Source organism: Brassica napus, chromosome A6, assembly GCF_020379485.1.
Source record: "Brassica napus cultivar Da-Ae chromosome A6, Da-Ae, whole genome shotgun sequence".
Taxonomy (NCBI): Eukaryota; Viridiplantae; Streptophyta; class Magnoliopsida; order Brassicales; family Brassicaceae; genus Brassica; species Brassica napus.
Window position 1 is genome coordinate 20,266,100 of NC_063439.1, and position 21,425 is coordinate 20,287,524.

A 21,425-nucleotide genomic window follows, 5' to 3' on the forward strand; every position below is an offset into this window, starting at 1 on the left:
TTAAACATATGTAGATTACCATTTTTTGACTTAAGAAAAGACGGTTTATCTCCATAATGTCAAATTACCGTTTTATAAAAAAAACAAAAACATTATATATAATTTCGAAAATAATAAATATATGTAAACATACAACATAAAAAATAGAAATACTACATTAAACATAAAAGGGACCTTTTGAGGCTCCGTAGAGCGTCCACATCAGCAAAAAAAGACTTCTCCCGAAAGATGACACGTGGCATAAAATATAGTTTTACATTCTATACTAATAAAAGGGACCTTTTGAGGCTCCGTAGAGCGTCCACATCAGCAAAAAAAAAACTTCTCCCGAAAGATGACACGTGGCATAAAATATAGTTTTACATTTTAATATTACTAATTTTTGAAAATTATAAATAATATGTAAATATACAACATAAAAAAATGGAAAAACTACATTAAACATATGTAGATTACCATTTTTTCACTTAAGAAAAGACGGTTTATCTCCATAATGTCAAATTACTGTTTTATAAAAAAAACAAAAACATTATATATAATTTCGAAAATAATAAATATATGTAAACATACAACATAAAAAATAGAAATACTACATTAAACATATGTAAGATTACCATGTTACATTTTTATTTTAAAAAACAAATAATATGTAAACATACAACATAAAAAATGGAAAAACTACATTAAACATATGTAAGATTACCATTTTTCACTAAAATAAGACGGCTTATCTTCATAATGTAACATTACCATTTTGTAAAAAAAAATATTATATATAATTTCGAAAATAATAAATAATATTTAAACATACAACATAAAAAATAGAAATACTACATTAAACATATGTAAGATTACAATCTTACATTTAAAAATAACAATAATATGTAAACATACAACATAAAAAAATGGAAAAACTAAATTAAACATATGTAAGATTACAATTTTTCACTAAAAAAAGGTTTATCTCCATAACGTAACATTACCATTTTATAAAAAAAGAAAAAAAACATAAATATAACTATTTGACTACTTGTCCAAGTTCTTCTATTAAACACTGCCGTTTTACATTAAAAATGGAAAAATACATTAAGATTTAAACATCTATCTTAAAATATAAAATATATATATTAACTAAAGAGAAAATGACACAAAGAACACTAAACCAAGTTTTCCTCCCCAAACTAGCACTCAGGATCAGAAGTCACAAAAATAGGTTTCATTAAAGGGGCAATTTACCCTTATGCCCTCTTCTTTAACTAATTTAAAAAACAAATTTGAAATCAATTGTGGCCGTCCTCGTTTCATCGCTTCTTCTTCTCCTCATCGCTGTCTTTCTTCGTCGTCGTCTCTCCGGCGTTGTCGTCGTCGTCTCTCCGTCGTCGTCTCTCCGTCGTTGTCGTCGTCGTCTCTCCGTCGTCGTCGTCTCTCCGTCGTCGTCTTCGCCTCTCCGTTGATCCGTCGTCGTCGTCTCTCCGTTTATTTATCGTCGTCGTCGTCGTTTCTCAATTGATCTGTCGTTTCTACGTCTATTCATCTCATTCTCTCTCTCGTGTGTCTGATTTTGATTAAGGTTTGAATCATTTCATTTTGTTATACATTATCTAGGTTTTGTTATATATTATTCATTTGTTGATGAATTGAAGTTGATTTTGTAGAACAATGGAAGTTTTGTGCATCTGTGGACAATGGATCTCAAAAGAATCTCTCCAGTGGGAGTTTCTTGTTGATTTGAAGAGGAATGCATCAATCATTTCCATAGAAGAAGATCTACTGTATGAAGATTTGATGAAGATTGTCTCTGAAGATTTTAGTGTTAAAGAGGAAGAAATCAGTTTGAGTTATGGTTTTTCATTGGATAAGAAATGTATTATTGAAAGTTTCCCCCCACTCTCGATAGGTAATACTCGTCAGCTCAGAACTTTCATTTCCAAGACTAGAGCATTTGATGGAACCTGTCGTTTGTGTGTTAAGGTTTGTATGATTTTTTTCTTACTTAGACTTTTCAGGATATGCTTCATAACCAACTATTAAGCCTTACAGAACTACTTGACTTTTGCAGGTTAGTACTGATCCAGCTAGCTGTAACACTCAAGCTTCTGATACATTTGCTTCTACTGTTCCATTGAATGCCAATCCAGCGCTTCTTTCTACTGTGCAGAGTGAAAAACAGGTACATTGTCCTTAATTCCCTTTTTCTGTTTGTGTTTGCATGATATGCTTCATAATCAAATATTATGCCTTACAGAACTACTTGACTTTTGCAGAGTTTTCTATATGAAGGTGTTTCTACAGTTCCTCTGAATGATCTTCCGGATTTTAGTACTGATTCAGCTAGCTGTAACATTCAAGCTTCTGATACATTTGCTTCTATTGTTCCATTGAATGCCAATCCAGTGATTCTTTCTACTGTGCAGAGTGAAAAACAGGTACATTGTCCCTAATCCCCTTTTTCTGTTTGTGTTTGCATGATATGCTTCATAATCAAGTATTATGCCTTAGAGAACTACTTGACTTTTGCAGAGTCTTCTATATGAAGGTGTTTCTACAGTTCCTCTGAATGCTCTTCCGGATTTTAGCCCTGTCCATATTGGACTTTCACCAAACACGAGAGTAGCTGGCGATATTAAGGTGAATAGCTATTTTAAGACAAAGAGAGAGTTGATGTTGAGGATGAAGAAATGGGCTTTAGAGTGGAAGTTTGAGTACAAGACTGTCTCTTCTAACAAGTCAAGAGTGCTTTTGAGTTGTGTTGATGAAAATTGCACGTGGAGGATGCGTGCTATCAAGCTACCTGTTTCAGATTTTTTCGTTGTTAAAAAGTATGTTCATGAGCATACATGCGATACAACACACAGGAAAGCCAACCACAGACAAGCATCTGCAAAGTTGTTGGGTTCTTTGATTTCCAGCAATTATGGAGAAAAAAAGGAAGGTCTCAAACCGAAACAGATCATTGAACAGGTCAGGATGCTGCATGGTGTTCACATCAATTACAAACAAGCTTGGAGAGTGAGAGGAGAAGCTCAGATTTTGGTTAGAGGGACTCCTGAAGACAGCTATTACAATTTGTCTAGGTGGTTGTATAAAATCACAGAAACAAACCCTGGTTCCTTGACTTATCAACATGTTGATGCTGCAGGAAAGTTCAAGTATGCATTTGTGGCTTTTGGTCCATCGATAAGGGGATTCTCATTGATGAGGAGAGTTATTGCAGTAGATGGTACATTTCTGAAGGGAAAATTCAATGGGACTTTATTGGCAGCTTGTGCTCAAGATGGGAATTATCATCTATATCCTCTCGCCTTTGCAGTGGTTGACGCAGAAAACGGCGCCTCTTGGAAATGGTTCTTTAGAGGTTTGAGCCAGAAGATCCCGGACGCTTCGGATCTTGTTTTTGTATCAGACAGGGCTAACTCCATTTCTTCAGCGTTAGAGGATGTATATCCCTTATCTCACCATGGAATTTGCAGGATCCATCTGCTCCGCAACATCACTCCTACATATGCGAAGACTGGGTTGCTACCTCTGGTGGAAAGCGCTGCTGATGCCTATACGTGTCACGAGTTCTGGTTAATCTTCAAGGACATAAAGGATAAATGTCCTGAATTGGCTAAGTATCTGGAAGAGTCTGATTTTAGGAAGTGGGCACGAAGCTATGCGCCTGCGAACAGGTATAATATCATGACTACCAACATTGCAGAGTCTCTCAATTCTATGTTGAAGATGCCTCGTGAGTTGCCCATTATCTCTCTCCTTGAAACTATCAGATTGACGATGACCACTTGGTTTTTTGAGCGACGCGAAGCGGCTGCTGTGGGAACCGAAATTCGCACTGTCGATTTCCGTTTAAATAAGGAAACTAGGAAAACCCTAATTTCCCAGAGGTCCCGGATCTCTGCGAGAGCCAACGACAAGTGATCGAATATATGCGGAAATCATGAAAAGATAACAAACGAGTTTAGAGAAAACAGTAGATCTTATTTCGAGTCCGCGTAAGAGCGTTGCGATCATTACAAGAGAATACAAAGGCTTTGGCCGCAGGGGCCGTCAGCGAGTTACCTAGTTCTAGCAACATAAAACCCTAATCCTAGTTGAGTCGCAGCTCGATAACAAAGGACGAAAAAGATATCTAAAAGGCTTAGATTGATTTCGGACTGAACCTTGTTAAAGGCTGCCTACGTACCCCTTTCGAGGATCAAGCCGAACGTAGTTCAATTGATAGAGCTGGACAAGAGATCGAACTGCCTGGGCGAGTTCGTCTAGTAATTGAGTGCCAGTCATAGAAACCGAACTTGTCGAGAATAAGCCTAAAGTTTCTAAGTGCAGAGAATTCCGAATCTAAAAAGTTCTCTCCCTTGCTCCTCGCCTAGGACTCCTTATATACTAGCTCCAAGGTCGGTTTACGCTTTTACTCTTCTGCCCTTAAGCCGTCATAGCATAAAAATGGAGATATTCCATTTTTCCCGATCTTCACAATTATCTTCAAAACTTCCGTATTTATCCGCGGAAACTTGACATTTATCCTTCCTTGTGGACCAAGCGTAAACCAGGCTGTGGTTTACGGGCTTTTGATTAGGAAAATCGTAGGATGGGCCTCGAGTCGTGTTTTAGGTCCCTTTGGGCCGTCTTCCGACTCGACACGTTTACTACGAGTTTTCCGCGGTTTCTAATCCGCGAAGTTTGATCGATGAATTAGAATGGCGGGAAACATGGACTGAGCTTGCTACGGTCTTCGGGAGATAGCATTCGAAGGTTTTGACGAGAATGCAAGAACTGGTGTCGTATTGACGTTCGGAAAGGTTCAATCGCTACACAGCGACCGAACTTTGGCTCGAGCCCGGTCGCTTCGTAGCGACCGAGCGGGACGAGCGCTCGGTCGCTACGTAGCGACCGAGCTTGGCTGAGCTCGGTCGCTATGTAGCGACCGAGCGGGACGATCGCTCGGTCGCTACGTAGCGACCGAGCTTTGGCTCGAACTCGGTCGCTACGTAGCGACCGAGCGGGATGATCGCTCGGTCGCTACGTAGCGACCGAGCGGGACGATCGCTCGGTCGCTACGTAGCGACCGAGCTTTGGCTCGAGCTCGGTCGCTACGTAGCGACCGAGCGGGACGATCGCTCGGTCGCTACGTAGCGACCGAGCTTTGGCTCGAGCTCGGTCGCTACGTAGCGACCGAGCGGGACGATCGCTCGGTCGCTACGTAGCGACCGAGCTTTGGCTCGAGCTCGGTCGCTACGTAGCGACCGAGCGGGACGATCGCTCGGTCGCTACGTAGCGACCGAGCTTGGCTGAGCTCGGTCGCTACGTAGCGACCGAGCGGGACGATCGCTCGGTCGCTACGTAGCGACCGAGCTTTGGTTCGAGCTCGGTCGCTACGTAGCGACCGAGCGGGACGATCGCTCGGTCGCTAGAGCTCGGTCGCTACGTAGCGACCGAGCGGGACGATCGCTCGGTCGCTACGTAGCGACCGAGCGAGACGGATGCTCGGTCGCTACGTAGCGACCGAGCTTGGCTCGAGCTCGGTCGCTACGTAGCGACCGAGCTGTGTGCATGCTTGGTCGCTGCGTATCGATCGAGCTTGGCTTGTCCGCGGTCTGATTTCCATACTCGAGCTTGTCCGCGGCCGATTTGGATACATGTCTGTTGCCTTCGGACAATCGGTATTTAGTGGTTCGATTGAGATTTGGACGATATTTTACTGCAAGGCTGTTCGTAAAGATATCTTTACGAAGATTACTTTTCGTAAAAACGGTTATGTTGATTTTTACGGACTTTCAGACATTGATTCCGTCGTGACCGATTTTGACCCCAACAGTTAGCCCCCCAGCTCGTTAGAATCATGAGCTTCTAGCGTGAGGTTCTAGCGAGTGGCTTGGCAAGTTAGGCAAGTTAGGTGAGTTAGGCGGAATTAATGGTTGAAAAGGTCTGTGGTAAGTGATCTTCTCGCTCTCCTAAAAGTAGAAAACGCGATAAGATTGGGGCTGCGCCTTATGACGGCTGCCTACGTACCCTTGTTGAAGGGATCAAGCCTTTCGTAGTTCATCTTGGAGTTAAGGTTCTTATGACTAGTTTTCCAGTAGGACCTTTATGGTCTAGTTTTTATGTAGCGGTTATAAGGCGTGTTGCTGCCGATGGCATTTTGTATGGGTGTAGAGGGAAGACTACGAGTTGTCGTCTCGTAATCTAACTCTGTGTGAATTGCCATATCCATAATCTGTTTCGAGAGTTTTCCGCAGTGTGTAAACTTGCGGGATTTTCTGAAGACGTTCGAATATTGGCAAAGAGACAAATTTTGGGATCTCGTATCAGGGTGTTTGATACTATGCCTAGAGATGTTAGAGACCAGTGCGCTGGGTTTAGGGCAAGACCTAGGTTTACTCCTGGTTTTAGAGGGTGCGATGACTAATTCGACTTACGTATCCCGTTTCAGTTTCATCCTGATTCCATACCGATTTAAAGTCCGCGATAGGTTCTCGGCTTATACGACTTGTATGGTTGGAATCGAGCATCTCTCCGGAGACCGGAAGTGCTGGACCAAAATTTCGGATTTCTTTTATAGCGCTATTATCCTTGTGTCGGATGTAAGAGAGTCATCTTCTACGAGATGGCTAAGTCTGTTTAGGACGTTAAGAGTTTGTTGTGATCAGCAACAAACTTAATGGTAAAAATTACTATTTTGAGTCTTCGCGAAGAATATGTTTTGAGAAGATGTTAGTGCGTATGACTGTCTGGTCTTCCATGAAGGTGTTTTATCGAGGAAGGAAATTTCGTCGAAGAACTAATCTTCAGGCGTCCGCGACGTCTCGCGATGCTGAAGATTTGTTATTCTTTCGTATGCCACGTTTCGTGCTTGAAATGTTCGCGGGCTTTGAAGATATTTCGCGATGTTGCGAGGGTTTAGTATTAGCCCTGTGTTTGAGAAACATTCTGGTTTGACTAAGAATGTTCGCAGCCAAAAATTGTTGTTCCTGCTCGGATGCTAATAGTTTTGTTTGCGATCGAGGAATTATGACTGAGGTGTCGTGTAAATTTGTCCATGGGAACAAGTGTTTTCCTTCATGGTGCTTTGTGAAGAGTTGGCCTTCCGAGATGTATTTCGTGCATTTTTTAGGATGTTTCGTATAGCTCTAGAAGCTTTGTTACGAATTTTTCCTTACATGCCGCGTATTGTGGTTAAAACGTTGCGGGCTTAAAGTGAATTGTGGAGCGTATTGAACTTGGTCAATTTTCGAAAAGTTTAGATTTTCCGTTAACCGTTTGGTTGTTAGGACTTAGTTTCGTTATGAAGAATTTATCATATGATTTCCGATTGTGGGCTATACGATAATTTATCATATCATATAACCGATTTTACGAAGGTCGTAAATCAGTGATATGTATACATATGTCAAAGTAGCATTGTTTCTGCGGGTTCTACGAGAAACGTTCCCGCTGTGATTTTGATCTTAGGTGAAAGTTGCTTGGCGTTACCCATGGAGTATTACCGAAGTTTATTTCAATACGATCTAGTCGCGGAACGTTTTTCATAGGTTTTTCGAGAGGATTCTCATGACACATTTGTTTCTTGAACGAATTGGTCAACCAGAAGTGGATCTAGCTAACCATCGGGAGGAAAGTGCTCCTTTTAATGTGCACGATGCTACATATATTCTCGAGTTTTCTTCGTCGCAAATGTTTTCGATACTTTTCCGTGACTTACTTGGTACAACGGAAACTGAAAGAAATGCTTTGGTGATTGAAGATTTCTCGCCGCTAAGTTTAAAACGAAACTGGCTTTCTGAAGCCGGAAAAGGCTTCAATACTTTGGCTAATCGTCGAGTTTCAGTTTGATATTGGTACAAGTTTTCTGTACGCATGATTGCGACAAGAAATGATGTATAGTTTTTGAGATTATGTTCATGATCGTCTGGATATGTTGCTAGCGTTTAGACGAATATTAAGATTGTCGTTTGCCTATTCTTGACGATTTGCAGAAGTTTTTTGAAGTTTGGGAGTATACGAGTATAGTATACGTACCTACTCCCCTTTTTTTTTTACGAAAGAAAAAACGGTTGAACCGATACTTTGAAGGGTTGTGTACGTTTCCTCTCCTGATGTTTGGAATGATCGATAATTCGGGACGATTTATAGACGACGCTTGGACTGTGATTTGGTTGTTTCCACGTTGACGACTTGGGATATGTCGGTTCCGAGAAAATTGCCAGAAACGAATCGGTTTTAAGACGACGTTCATGTCTCTAACTTTTTCTCTCTTTAGGAAGCGAGCTTGATATGCGTGGCGATCATTTCTCGACTTTCGGAGAGTTTAGATCGGTTTGCAAGATCTGGATGAACAATTATGGGACAATATATCGAGACAGGAAAAATCGCTTAAAACTTAGTTCGCTAGACTATCCGCCTAGGTTTTACGTTCCCTAAAGTTCTATGGCAGCCTCAAAGTAATTTCCTACGAAAATTCCAAGTCTGATTTCAAAAATTTCAAGTCGGAAATACCTTAGTTCTCTCGAAGATGCAGTTTTGTCCCTTCTCAGTTTTGCGTGCTCATTTCCGTTTCCTATTCTCGTGTATGTTCGCCATTTCCGATATTGGTGTTTACCCTTTGAAACTTGACATTTATCTTCCGAACTTGACTGTTATCTTCTCCTTAGATAAGACGTCGATTTTTGTAAAAAGGTCCAACGTAATCGTATAGTTAAGGCGGCTAAGGTGTTAAGTTAACCATTGCCGTTTTATACGATTAATCTGAATCCATGCGAGAAAATAGGTCTTTGCGGTTTTTTTTTTTTTATATCGTAAAGTCTCAATGGTAACTTCAATCGAGGCGAAACAAGAGACGTTTCGATCGAGATTCGAAAGTGAACGCAAAGATGGAGGTAGGGTGAGCAGAAACAAGCCAAGGAGTTTAGGATGAGGTTTACTTGTTTTTGTCGTAAAATCTCAACGGAAACTCCGATTGAGACGAAACCAAAAGCGTTTCGATGAGAATTCAAAGGAGAACGCAAAGGAGGACCCCTTTGAGGCCTGACAGGTTGCTATAGCGAGTGAGGATGTCATCTCGGTCGCTATAGCGAGTGGAAGGGAGCCGAGACGAGTCCCACTTGTTTTCGTCGTAAAATCTCAACGGAAACTCCGATTGAAACGAAACGAAAAGCATTTTGAAGAGGATTCAAAGGAGAACGCAAAGGAAGAACCCTTTGAGGACTTACAGGTCGCTACGTAGCGACTGACAGTCTGACAGGTCGCTACGTAGCGAATGGAAGCAAGCCGAGAAGCGTCCTACTTGTTTTCGTCGTAAAATCTCAACGGAAACTCCGATTGAGACGAAACGAAAAGCGTTTCGACGAGGATTCAAAAGAGAACCCAAAGAAGGACCTTTCTGAGGCCTTACAGGTCGCTACGTAGCGACTGACAGTCTGACAGGTCGCTACGTAGCGAGTGGAAGCAAGCCGAGAAGAGTCCCACTTGTTTTCGTCGTAAAATCTCAACGGAAACTCCGATTGAGACGAAACGAAAAGCGTTTCGACGAGGATTCAAAAGAGAACCCAAAGAAGGACCTTTCTGAGGCCTTACAGGTCGCTACGTAGCGACTGACAGTCTGACAGGTCGCTACGTAGCGAGTGGAAGCAAGCCGAGAAGAGTCCCACTTGTGTTCGTCGTAAAATCTCAACGGAAACTCCGATTGAGACGAAACGAAAAGCGTTTCGACGAGGATTCAAAAGAGAACCCAAAGAAGGACCTTTCTGAGGCCTTACAGGTCGCTACGTAGCGACTGACAGTCTGACAGGTCGCTACGTAGCGAGTGGAAGCAAGCCGAGAAGATTCCCACTTGTGTTCGTCGTAAAATCTCAACGGAAACTCCGATTGAGACGAAACGAAAAGCGTTTCGACGAGGATTCAAAAGAGAACCCAAAGGAGGACCTTTCTGAGGCCTTACAGGTCGCTATGTAGCGAGTGGAGAGTTGGCTTGAGCTCGGTCACTACGTAGCGACCGAGCAGTGTGTGTGCTCGGTCGCTACGTAGCGACCGAGCAGCGTGTGCGTGCTCGGTCGCTACGTAGCGACCGAGCAGTGTGCGTGCTCGGTCGCTACGTAGCGACCGAGCAGCGTGTTCGTGCTCGGTCGCTACGTAGCGACCGAGCAGCGTGTGTGCTCGGTCGCTACGTAGCGACCGAGCAGCGTGCATGCTCGGTCGCTACGTAGCGACCGAGCCGTGTGAGTGCTCGGTCGCTACGTAGCGACCGAGCAGCGTGTGTGCTCGGTCGCTACGTAGCGACCGAGCAGCGTGCGTGCTCGGTCGCTACGTAGCGACCGAGCAGCGTATGTGCTTGGTCGCTACGTAGCGACCGAGCAGCGTGTGTGCTCGGTCGCTACGTAGCGACCGAGCAGCGTGTGCGTGCTCGTTCGCTACGTAGCGACCGAGCAGTGTGCGTGCTCGGTCGCTACGTAGCGACCGAGCTGTGTAATCGTTTTGTTGTGTTTCCTTTTTCCGCGATTAACGTAGGGTTTTTCAGCGGTTTTTTTGGGAGAACAAGTTTTATCCTTCCGAAATGTTTTCGGAAAACGTGTTTTGGTAAAACCCTTATGCATCGAGATTTGTTTACGGGGTTTTGATAAGATTTATCGTTTCCCTTCTTGTTTACAGGGAGGAATCGCGAGCTTGTTTTAGTGCTCTTCCTGTGGCGGAAGGTCGCGACTAAGTTTTCGATTTTGTTGAAAACTACGGCGTTTGCGTAAGCGTTGGCCATAGGAGCAGTCAGTGCTGCGAGTTTGTCTTTCATATATCCAAACATCGTTTCGATCAAGCGTTTTGTGGCCATGAGTAAGAGTAATCCGTAACCCCCCCTCCTTCTAGCGCCAAACTGTGGGAACCGAAATTCGCACTGTCGATTTCCGTTTAAATAAGGAAACTAGGAAAACCCTAATTTCCCAGAGGTCCCGGATCTCTGCGAGAGCCAACGACAAGTGATCGAATATATGCGGAAATCATGAAAAGATAACAAACGAGTTTAGAGAAAACAGTAGATCTTATTTCGAGTCCGCGTAAGAGCGTTGCGATCATTACAAGAGAATACAAAGGCTTTGGCCGCAGGGGCCATCAGCGAGTTACCTAGTTCTAGCAACATAAAACCCTAATCCTAGTTGAGTCGCAGCTCGATAACAAAGGACGAAAAAGATATCTAAAAGGCTTAGATTGATTTCGGACTGAACCTTGTTAAAGGCTGCCTACGTACCCCTTTCGAGGATCAAGCCGAACGTAGTTCAATTGATAGAGCTGGACAAGAGATCGAACTGCCTGGGCGAGTTCGTCTAGTAATTGAGTGCCAGTCATAGAAACCGAACTTGTCGAGAATAAGCCTAAAGTTTCTAAGTGCAGAGAATTCCGAATCTAAAAAGTTCTCTCCCTTGCTCCTCGCCTAGGACTCCTTATATACTAGCTCCAAGGTCGGTTTACGCTTTTACTCTTCTGCCCTTAAGCCGTCATAGCATAAAAATGGAGATATTCCATTTTTCCCGATCTTCACAATTATCTTCAAAACTTCCGTATTTATCCGCGGAAACTTGACATTTATCCTTCCTTGTGGACCAAGCGTAAACCAGGCTGTGGTTTACAGGCTTTTGATTAGGAAAATCGTAGGATGGGCCTCGAGTCGTGTTTTAGGTCTCTTTGGGCCGTCTTCCGACTCGACACGTTTACTACGAGTTTTCCGCGGTTTCTAATCCGCGAAGTTTGATCGATGAATTAGAATGGCGGGAAACATGGACTGAGCTTGCTACGGTCTTCGGGAGATAGCATTCGAAGGTTTTGACGAGAATGCAAGAACTGGTGTCGTATTGACGTTCGGAAAGGTTCAATCGCTACACAGCGACCGAACTTTGGCTCGAGCCCGGTCGCTTCGTAGCGACCGAGCGGGACGAGCGCTCGGTCGCTACGTAGCGACCGAGCTTGGCTGAGCTCGGTCGCTACGTAGCGACCGAGCGGGACGATCGCTCGGTCGCTACGTAGCGACCGAGCTTTGGCTCGAGCTCGGTCGCTACGTAGCGACCGAGCGGGACGATCGCTCGGTCGCTACGTAGCGACCGAGCTTTGGCTCGAGCTCGGTCGCTACGTAGCGACCGAGCGGGACGATCGCTCTGTCGCTACGTAGCGACCGAGCTTGGCTGAGCTCGGTCGCTACGTAGCGACCGAGCGGGATGATCGCTCGGTCGCTACGTAGCGACCGAGCTTTGGCTCGAGCTCGGTCGCTACGTAGCGACCGAGCGGGACGATCGCTCGGTCGCTACGTAGCGACCGAGCTTTGGCTCGAGCTCGGTCGCTACGTAGCGACCGAGCGGGACGATCGCTCGGTCGCTACGTAGCGACCGAGCTTTGGCTCGAGCTCGGTTGCTACGTAGCGACCGAGCGGGACGATCGCTCGGTCGCTACGTAGCGACCGAGCTTTGGCTCGAGCTCGGTCGCTACGTAGCGACCGAGCGGGACGATCGCTCGGTCGCTACGTAGCGACCGATCGGGACGATCGCTCGGTCGCTACGTAGCGACCGAGCTTGGCTGAGCTCGGTCGCTACGTAGCGACCGAGCGGGACGATCGCTCGGTCGCTACGTAGCGACCGAGCTTTGGTTCGAGCTCGGTCGCTACGTAGCGACCGAGCGGGACGATCGCTCGGTCGCTACGTAGCGACCGAGCTTGGCTGAGCTCGGTCGCTACGTAGCGACCGAGCGGGACGATCGCTCGGTCGCTACATAGCGACCGAGCTTTGGCTCGAGCTCGGTCGCTACGTAGCGACCGAGCGGGACGATCGCTCGGTCGCTACGTAGCGACCGAGCGAGACGGATGCTCGGTCGCTACGTAGCGACCGAGCTTGGCTCGAGCTCGGTCGCTACGTAGCGACCGAGCTTGGCTCGAGCTCGGTCGCTACGTAGCGACCGAGCTGTGTGCATGCTTGGTCGCTGCGTATCGATCGAGCTTGGCTTGTCCGCGGTCTGATTTCCATACTCGAGCTTGTCCGCGGCCGATTTGGATACATGTCTGTTGCCTTCGGACAATCGGTATTTAGTGGTTCGATTGAGATTTGGACGATATTTTACTGCAAGGCAGTTCGTAAAGATATCTTTACGAAGATTACTTTTCGTAAAAACGGTTATGTTGATTTTTACGGACTTTCAGACATTGATTCCGTCGTGACCGATTTTGACCCCAACAGCTGCGAAACATAAGCACCTGGTTACTCCAAAAGTTGTGCAGAAATTGGTATCTAGGTTAGGGGCCGCAATGTTGTTGAATGTGTATCAAGTTGATCGAAGCGAGTTTGAGGTGAAGGATAAAACAATGAAGTTTGTTGTTGACTTGGAGAAGCGGCATTGCACATGTAATGTTTTCGACATTGACAAGATCCCCTGCATCCATGCCATCGCTGCTGCTAAGCATATCAAGAGAGATGAAAACCGTTTTGTTGATGCTTCTCACTTGACAGAAACGTGGGCTAAAGCTTATGCTGAAAGCATACATCCTGGTGGAGAGTTGTCAACGTCCACCTATCCAGAGAATATTGATGAACTGTCTTGCCCACTTCCAGCTACCAAAAAGAAAAGTGGACGCCCTCCTACAAAGAGAAAGAGATCCGTTGGCGAGTTTGGGGTTCCTGGATCTAAATCTCAGTCCCACAAGTGCAGCAGATGTGGCACAGGAGGGCACAACAAGATCACATGCCAGAGGCCTATAGGATGAAGTTCTACATTTTTACATTTTTACATTTTTATCGATTATTATTTGGATGTTGGCTATTTGATGGTTACATGATATGCACAAGACCATATACATTTTTTCTTTTGGAACCCTATCCTGAATAAGTATGATTTCTTCCAACTTTTGTAATATACAACATTATCTTTTGAACTCATTTCAATTTTTAGTTTAAACTTCTTTGCTAGAAAAAAAACACAGTAATATTCAACTATTCTGGAATCCCATCCAGAAATACCGAGTTCATTTCCAAGGTTTATAATACAACATTTTCTGTTAAGAATAATTATGTGGGAAAGTGTAACAGATGATTCTCCTCGGTCTAGCGGCTAAAACACCTATCTGTCGAAATTGTAACGCTTGACTCGACCTGGGTTCGATTCCCCTACTAATCAGAGTTTTTTAAAAAAATTTAAGTTGAATAAAAATAAAAGAGAATATATTACTTTACTTACAACATGTAATGACTGAAATTAACTTGGCCTAGTGGCTACTACACCTTAGTTCCCTCTTTCCTCCTAGTCATCTTCAGGTTCGAATCCTATGAGATGTGTATATATATTTTTTTTCCTCCAAAATTTGCAAATCACATTATCAAATTTTCCAAATGTGTAGATATTAATCCTTAGTTTTGATCTCATTTCATTTTTTTCTAGTTTAAGAAAGAAGCACACTAACATTCATGTATATTATTCATGCATACTCTGGAAGCCCATCCTGAACTATCTAAGATCTTTCCAATGTATTTTACTATAAATTGTATGGCTAAATTCAATTATGTGGAAGCAACTAACAGATGATTCTCCTCAGCCTAGCGGCTAAACCACAAAACCTATGATACCGAAACATTTGTTCGACCCGGGTTCGACTCTCCTACGATTAATGGTTGATTTTTTTTTTTGTTCAAACATATATCTCAGGAATCGAAGAGTCTCTTCCAAACGACATCATGTAACTCAGTAACCGAAGAGTTTCTTTTCGTCAAGATTGGCTGTTATATGATTGGTTATTTCAGTAACTGACTTCAAAAATCGAAGAGTTCCACAATAATCAAGAGTTTATTTTAACTGACTTCAATAATCGAAGAGTTCCTTTTAGTTCTATAAATATAAGGGACGATATCAGACCTTTTATTCACTCACTTCATTTCGTCTGATTTATCCTTTTGCAATACAAGTTAGTTTTCTCATTTTCTCATTTTCCATTCAATTCATGAACTTTTTTCTATTTCTATTTTATCGTAACATCTTAGTTTCGATTTTGTTGCAGGACAAAGTTTCAATGGAAGGAAGTTCAAAGAAGATGATGAAGCGTCCCATAGAGGAGGTTTACGGATGTGATGCCGCCGAAGGTTTCAATAAGGGGAAGAAGGAAACTGTGGTACATTACAGGGCTCTTCTTCGTTTGTCCAACGAATACAAGCTATCTGAGAATGATTGGAATCTGGCATCCAGCAAAGCAAATTCAATTGCTGTCCAAATCGAGTTGCTTGAAGATATTATCAAAGCTGATGGAAAATTTGATTTAACTGCTGAGTTGGAGAAACTCAAAGAAGAGCACTCGGAAGCGGAAGGAATGCTTGCTGATGTGAAGGTCAAAGTCCCTGATTGGGATAAACTTGGCGAAAGTTGGCTGTGTCATGAGTAATTTCATGTTATCATCTTCTCTTTTTATGTTTTTAAGGACCACATTATGTTTGATTTTCAGTTTTTATTTTAAATGAATAAGTACTTTTGTTTCTCTTGTGTTGTTTCTTCAATTAACAACCTAAATAAAAAAATTGTTCAATGTTTTTCACTATTTTGTAATGGTTTGGCCTAGTGTTCTTGTAACTTGGTTATCTGATTTGCTTATTTGTTTTTGGAAAGCCATCCTGAATACATAAAATGATATCCAGATTATATAAATCTATCGTCTGTGAATAAATAAGTTCACATTTACTCTGTTATCGAATATCCACCGTAGCCTAGTGGCAAGCCCTTCTACTCTTAGTGTACCCTTATCACACAATAAGCCGTGTTCGATCCCCGTTGTGTATACTCACATTTTTTTCTGTTTTTAATTAAATATTCAAAAGTTATTTTCGTTTTATTATAGCTTTTGGCAAGTATAACACCCTTGGTACAACGGCTGCACACTTTGATTCTTCTTTCGAGAGTTCACGAGTTCAATCAACATCAGATCACATTCTTTTTCATTTTTTTTTTGTAAACTTTAAAGGAATTTGTTTTTGGAAAGCTATCCTGAATACCTAAAATGATATCCAGATTATATAAATCTATCGTCTGTGAATAAATAAGTTCACATTTACTCTGTTATCGAATATCCACCGTAGCCTAGTGGCAATCCGTTCTACTCTTAGTGTACCCTTATCACACAATAAGCCGTGTTCGATCCCCGTTTGTGTATACTTACACTTTTTTCTGTTTTTAATTAAATATTCAAAAGTTATTTTCGTTTTATTATAGCTTTTGGCAAGTATAACACCCTTGGCACAGCGGCTGCACACTTTGATTCATCTTTCGAGAGTTCACGAGTTCAATCAACATCGGATCACATTCTTTTTCATTTTTTTTTGTAAACTTTAAAGGAATTTGCTAGGCTTTGGTGCATTTTGCTTTCTCACTCTTTTTCTGGAAACCCATCCTAAAAGTACCATAAGCATTTGACAATTCATCAATACATCCTAAAAATTTTTCAATAACAATCTAAATGAAAAAAACGTTAGGGATTCATTACAAACTTAAACTTAAACGTTAGGGATAATTAATATCAAAGTAGAAAACAGAGTAGAAAACAGAGTAGAAAACAGAGTAGAACAAATATGACATTTTCACTTCCTTTGACCTTCCTGGAAATCTTTATCCATAAACTGGTCGAAGATCTCACAACATAGCTTGCTTCGTAAGTCCATCGCAGTTTCATCATTTATATTAGCCATGCTCTTCAATCCCAGTGACCTGCATTCCAGCATCTTCACAACAAAAATACCACAGTTGTATGGAAATTTTGTCTTTGGAAGCCCTTCTGCAAACTTAACTTCAAATGGACTGATATCTTCGAAATTAACCTCTTCACCAAGAAGTTCCATCTTTATGGCACTAATCAACACTGTCATAAATACCCAAAATTATACAATAAATCAATCACCAACAGACAACAAAATGAATATGTAAAAATGCATCACAAGCACAAGCAGCAACAGACAACAAAATGAATATGTAAAGAGTTTTTACCTGCCAGTTCTTGGATTTGATTAAGAGCACGTTTGATATTTGCTTTTGGAAGACCACAATGGAAGAGTGTGATTGTGTTGTCCATCAATTGTATCTCCACCCCAATATAGTGATAGCTCAACTTATCTTCAATGACACCATATATAACATCAACATCTTCCAGCCATACCTTCTTTGGATGTATTAAACCTTTCACAAGTTCGCCTACACAGCCCTCCAATAACGTTTGTTTTTTCTTATGTGGCTTCCTGACAGATTCATAAGCGTACCCAACCACTTCTAAGAATTTGACTGGTACAAAGCATGCTGCTGGAAGATTGTTGTTGCGGAACCAAGCACCTTGCTCAACCCTCTTACAATTTAGCATTTCAAATGCAACATTTATGTGCTGCCAATGTAACAATATAGTTAGAAACTTCATATAGAACTGCTATAACATGGACATCTAGCATAGCTCAACTCAACCTCTTCCTAAACATATGACACAATCAAATAGAAGACAGAACAGAGTGTTGATTACCTCTTTGTTGAGATTGTTTTCTGCATCGTCCATTTTTTGAAAGAACTCTTTTTCAATTTCTTTTCCATTGATATAAAACGGTCTGTAGTTGATAAAATTAACTAGTATCAATCGAAACTTTTACAAAATAAATTAGGAATATTTATGCGAGGACAAAAAGTTGCTTACACACGATATATGCCCCGTAGATCCATCCAGTGTGCAAGCCTTGAAAACCGAGGAAATTCAGGTGTCACAAATGGATCAATTGGAAGGATTACCTCAGGTGTTACAGGTATAGGAGGGTTTCTAGGTCGTATTGGCCTCTTCTCTTCTCGCTGTAGAAAAGGAAGCATATCTACTGGCTGAGCATTTGCTTTCTTCTTCTTACCAACATCAGGCTTCCCCTTTAATTAAAAATAAAGACAAAAATTCAGGATCGTTTTTATCTTTATACTTGAATGCCTTCCTAATATGAAGTAAAAATATTTTTTATACCTTTTTTGCATGATCGTCTTGACTTGGTTTCACACTCTTACCCTGCTTTACTTCTATCTGTGAAACAAAACCGATATATCAAACTATTGACCTGAACTTCAATTCAAGTGGATCTTATTCATTTTTATTACCTCTTTTGCCATTTTCCCAACACCATCTTCTGATGGACCAGCTGCTTCATTTTTCTTACAAGCGACAGCCTTCGCCTTCCCCTTTTTGAATGACAAAAATTCAGATACATTTATATCTTAATTCCTAGTATGATGTATAAATATTTCATACCTTTTTATCACCATCTCCTTCACTTGGATTCACACTCTGCGTCTGCTCTTCTTCCATCTGAAAATCAATACCGAGATATTAAACAAATGACATTATTTTTCAATTCAAGTGATCCAAGGCATTTGTTTTACCTTTTTTGTCATCTCCCAAACACCATCTACCCATTTTCTTGGTTTTCGCATCTCAGAATGGTGGAAGTAAATTTGTTCTTTAGAATTGTTCAAAGAGACAAAACACGAGCCATCAAACAAAATGACTTTAACTTTTCCAGCGCACCAGGCACCATTGTCGAACGCCTCCACGTCCTGCATTAGCTCATAACTTTTCTTCGCTCCAGATCTCTCAGGTGGTGGTTGAGGACGTATTCTGTCAATTGATACACGTGTCTCAACACTCCTTTTCCTCTTCTTTTCGTCCAGAGACGGGACGAAGTACTCAACTTTCACCATCTCAACCCCATCAACCAAATATGTTGCCAACACATTTCCTGGATACCATTTATGACAAGTATTGTCATCTTGTGATGAAATCTCCACATTTGCTCCGATCTCAAAGGGATTTTGAACTCTGCTTTCTACATCCTGTGATGGTTTAGATTCAAGGATATCCAGTCATTTTGATAGTTGCTGTGTATTTATTAAAGGTTTTAATGAAAGTAATACCTTATTTTGCTCTGTTAAAAGATTTCTGCGAGCTCGGGTATTTGGCTGTGTGTCGGAAATGTTTGGTGAAATGATCTCATTCATAAGCTCGTGAGTCTCCTGAATTCAGGAATGGTTGAATGAACACGTACAAGGGCTTCCAAAAATTACTTGAAAAGTCCAATTTTTTAAAGAAGGTACCTGCTGCGTCTGAATTGGAGTAAGGACTGGAGTCTCAATATTCTGTTGAGCTATTGGAGAACCAGGTGTCTCTTTCGTGATCTCATTCATAGGCTCTCGTGTATCCTGAAGTCAGGAATGGGATTATGAACTCGTACAAGAACTTCCAAAAATTAATTTAAGTACAACCAAATTCATAATTTTATAAATACCAACAGTTTTCAAAATTATACTTGCCTCATTGTTAAGTTGTTCATCTGCTTGATCTGCATTGGCTTCACCTTGTCTGGAAGCCGTCTCATGAAATGGAGTTGTGTCAGTCTGTGCAAGTACAACAAAAATTAGGAAGGCAATCCTAAATATGTATAACATCTTCCAAAATTACTTGACAACTCAAAAAAAAAACTGAATCAAGAACTAGATAAACATTAATTTTAATTTCCGAAAAAAAGTTACCTCATTGTTTGGGGTTTCATATGAAGTAACTCTTTGTAGTTTCTCTAGTTTTGTCACACGTTCTTTAATCTGTTTCCTGTCTTTTTCAATCAAACACAAACGATCGTTCATGATCCTTAAATTATCTCCCACCATCTCGCTGATTCTGTTGATCTTTGATTCCAAAGACTCCTCCTGATACGAAGAAGAAGCTTGACTCATCCCTCCATTCCCAAACAGTAAAGATGCTCTTCTTATTTGTTCATTAGCACCGTATAGGTCTACTGACATGTTTCGCCAATCTCTAATTTTAAACTTATAACCTCTCTTGGATAAATCGGCCATGTCATCCAGATCTTTATTAGCTTCGTCTTCCATGCAAACATCAGCTTCTGGATCATTAGAAATAGGAGGTAGGATGCATGTGACCTTAAGCTGAAACCAAAAAAATAATTAGCTTTTAAATGGAGAATCATAAGGCAAAACAGAAACAAGAAAAAAATAATGTAAAAACTTACATGATCTTTGATTTCAATTAGGAGAACATCTATCAGCTGTGGAGAAGCTATTTGAAGGTACTTCTCACACAAAAATATTGGGGTAGACGGTTGAACGCTCAGAATAGGAACAACTTGACTGAATGCATACTGTAGCAAAGGTACTGACTCAAGTATCCATATAAGAAATGCCATAGGGAATCCTTGCAAATCATAATTGTTTTTGTCGAGGCTTTTGTCGACAGCTCTCTGAAGTGATTTTAACAGCAAATTATAAGCTGTTCTCCCCCATGGGTATGTCATCAAGACATCCATATCCTGCGCTATTTTCACATAATCCAAAGTAAAAGTTGTGCCACCGTCGAGAAGGCTCTTCTGTAGTAGTATGCTCTCAATCAGGAGGAGCATTGCAAGGCAGAATCTCTCATCAGAAGCATCTTCTCTTGTGTTTCTGAGCTGCTTCTCCACGTCCTTTACTGTATGAGTACGCCCTTTTAGGAAGTCCCACTTAAATTTCTCGGTTTCCTCTCGTGGTTCTCTTGCTTCACCACTACATTTCAAACCAGTCACCATGTGGAATTCTCTTATAGAGAACCTCATTGGCTGAGCACCAAAATGGAACCATGCTTCGTGTCTCTTCACTGTCTTGATGCTTTTGGTGAGAACTGCGTGCACTATCTTAGCTGATAATTTCAAAGACCTCTCTCCAAGCTTGATCACCGGTCCCAAAAACGTCCCTCTTATTCTGTTGAACTCATCATTTCCTAGAATTTCCTTAACAGTTTTGATATAAGCAACTATCGAGTGTTGGTTTATCGATATCGTCTTCTCTGGCTCTGATCCAATCGGATACCTCAGCTCAGGCAGTGCTAGTCTTAATGGTAATGGATCTCCCATCTTGTTTCTATCCTGCGTAAACAAGAAAAATTTTATTTGTCTAAATTAATTAAAATCCAATTTTACCAATCATATTAGGTTAAAACGAGCAAGTCTATACACAAGCAAAAACCAGGAGACCAATCTCTCAGAAAGAAAACACACATAAGGTTGAATCTGCAACATACCTTAAAGAGATAGAGCTCTAGAAATGGTTTTTCTCGGAGAATAGAGAGAGCTCGCGTAAAAGATCGAGAGAGAGAGAGAGAGTTCTGGAGATGGGTTTTCGTCGGAGATCGAGAGATATGGAGATGAGAGAGAGATTCGAGAGGCGGAGACGAGTGAGATTCGAGAAGTTTGAAACGGCGAGAGTGTTGAGACGGCAAGAGTTTTGTCTTTTTTCAATCGAAATGTATTGTTTTGGAAACCTATCCTATATTAATTGGTTTAAGTATGCTTATGTAATATTCTTTAACAGATGATTCTCCTCAGACCAGCGGTTAAACCAAGGCATTTCATAACTCAAAAGTCTCTCTATCCCCG

General features: G+C 41.7%; 3 protein-coding genes across 3 annotated transcripts; 1 reads left to right on the top strand and 2 right to left on the bottom strand.

Annotated features, from left to right (window-relative positions):
• Positions 1–1,659: 1,659 nt before the first annotated feature.
• LOC106409502 lies at positions 1,660–13,723 on the top strand. The gene is made up of 5 exons (XM_048781632.1): positions 1,660–1,971; positions 2,060–2,170; positions 2,265–2,337; positions 2,537–3,671; positions 13,255–13,723. Exons 1-5 carry the CDS (start codon positions 1,660–1,662, stop codon positions 13,721–13,723), a joined length of 2,100 nt encoding a protein of 699 aa, XP_048637589.1.
• LOC125575858 lies at positions 13,327–19,521 on the bottom strand. Its single transcript, XM_048735004.1, has 10 exons — positions 19,096–19,521; positions 18,916–19,014; positions 18,385–18,834; positions 18,254–18,310; positions 18,103–18,183; positions 17,972–18,028; positions 17,663–17,880; positions 17,495–17,576; positions 16,975–17,362; positions 13,327–16,849 (listed from the first exon to the last, which is right to left on the bottom strand). Exons 1-10 carry the CDS (start codon positions 19,183–19,185, stop codon positions 16,572–16,574), a joined length of 1,800 nt encoding a protein of 599 aa, XP_048590961.1. The 5' UTR covers positions 19,186–19,521; the 3' UTR covers positions 13,327–16,571.
• LOC125609994 lies at positions 19,391–20,903 on the bottom strand. The gene is made up of 3 exons (XM_048781634.1): positions 20,028–20,903; positions 19,531–19,944; positions 19,391–19,429 (listed from the first exon to the last, which is right to left on the bottom strand). The coding sequence occupies exons 1-3, from the start codon at positions 20,901–20,903 to the stop codon at positions 19,391–19,393; spliced, it is 1,329 nt and encodes a 442-aa protein (XP_048637591.1).
• Positions 20,904–21,425: the final 522 nt, after the last annotated feature.

What these genes read in the sequence shown, in the direction of transcription:
- LOC106409502 (XM_048781632.1), top strand. Translation starts at nt 1,660, where the DNA reads ATGGAAGTTTTGTGCATCTGTGGACAATGGATCTCAAAAGAATCTCTC. An exon ending in TAGTACTGATTCAGCTAGCT is followed by an intron (nt 2,338 to 2,536) that starts GTAACATTCAAG and finishes TTCTATATGAAG; the next exon opens with GTGTTTCTACAGTTCCTCTG. An exon ending in AGCTATGCGCCTGCGAACAG is followed by an intron (nt 3,672 to 13,254) that starts GTATAATATCAT and finishes ATTGGTATCTAG; the next exon opens with GTTAGGGGCCGCAATGTTGT.
- LOC125609994 (XM_048781634.1), bottom strand. Translation starts at nt 20,903, where the DNA reads ATGGGAGATCCATTACCATTAAGACTAGCACTGCCTGAGCTGAGGTAT. An exon ending in TAATTGAAATCAAAGATCAT is followed by an intron (nt 19,945 to 20,027) that starts GTAAGTTTTTAC and finishes TTTTGGTTTCAG; the next exon opens with CTTAAGGTCACATGCATCCT. An exon ending in ATGAAACCCCAAACAATGAG is followed by an intron (nt 19,430 to 19,530) that starts GTAACTTTTTTT and finishes ATACATATTTAG; the next exon opens with GATTGCCTTCCTAATTTTTG.
- LOC125575858 (XM_048735004.1), bottom strand. Translation starts at nt 19,185, where the DNA reads ATGAATGAGATCACGAAAGAGACACCTGGTTCTCCAATAGCTCAACAG. An exon ending in AAGACGATCATGCAAAAAAG is followed by an intron (nt 17,881 to 17,971) that starts GTATAAAAAATA and finishes TTTTAATTAAAG; the next exon opens with GGGAAGCCTGATGTTGGTAA. An exon ending in TCAAATCCAAGAACTGGCAG is followed by an intron (nt 16,850 to 16,974) that starts GTAAAAACTCTT and finishes TATTTATGACAG; the next exon opens with TGTTGATTAGTGCCATAAAG.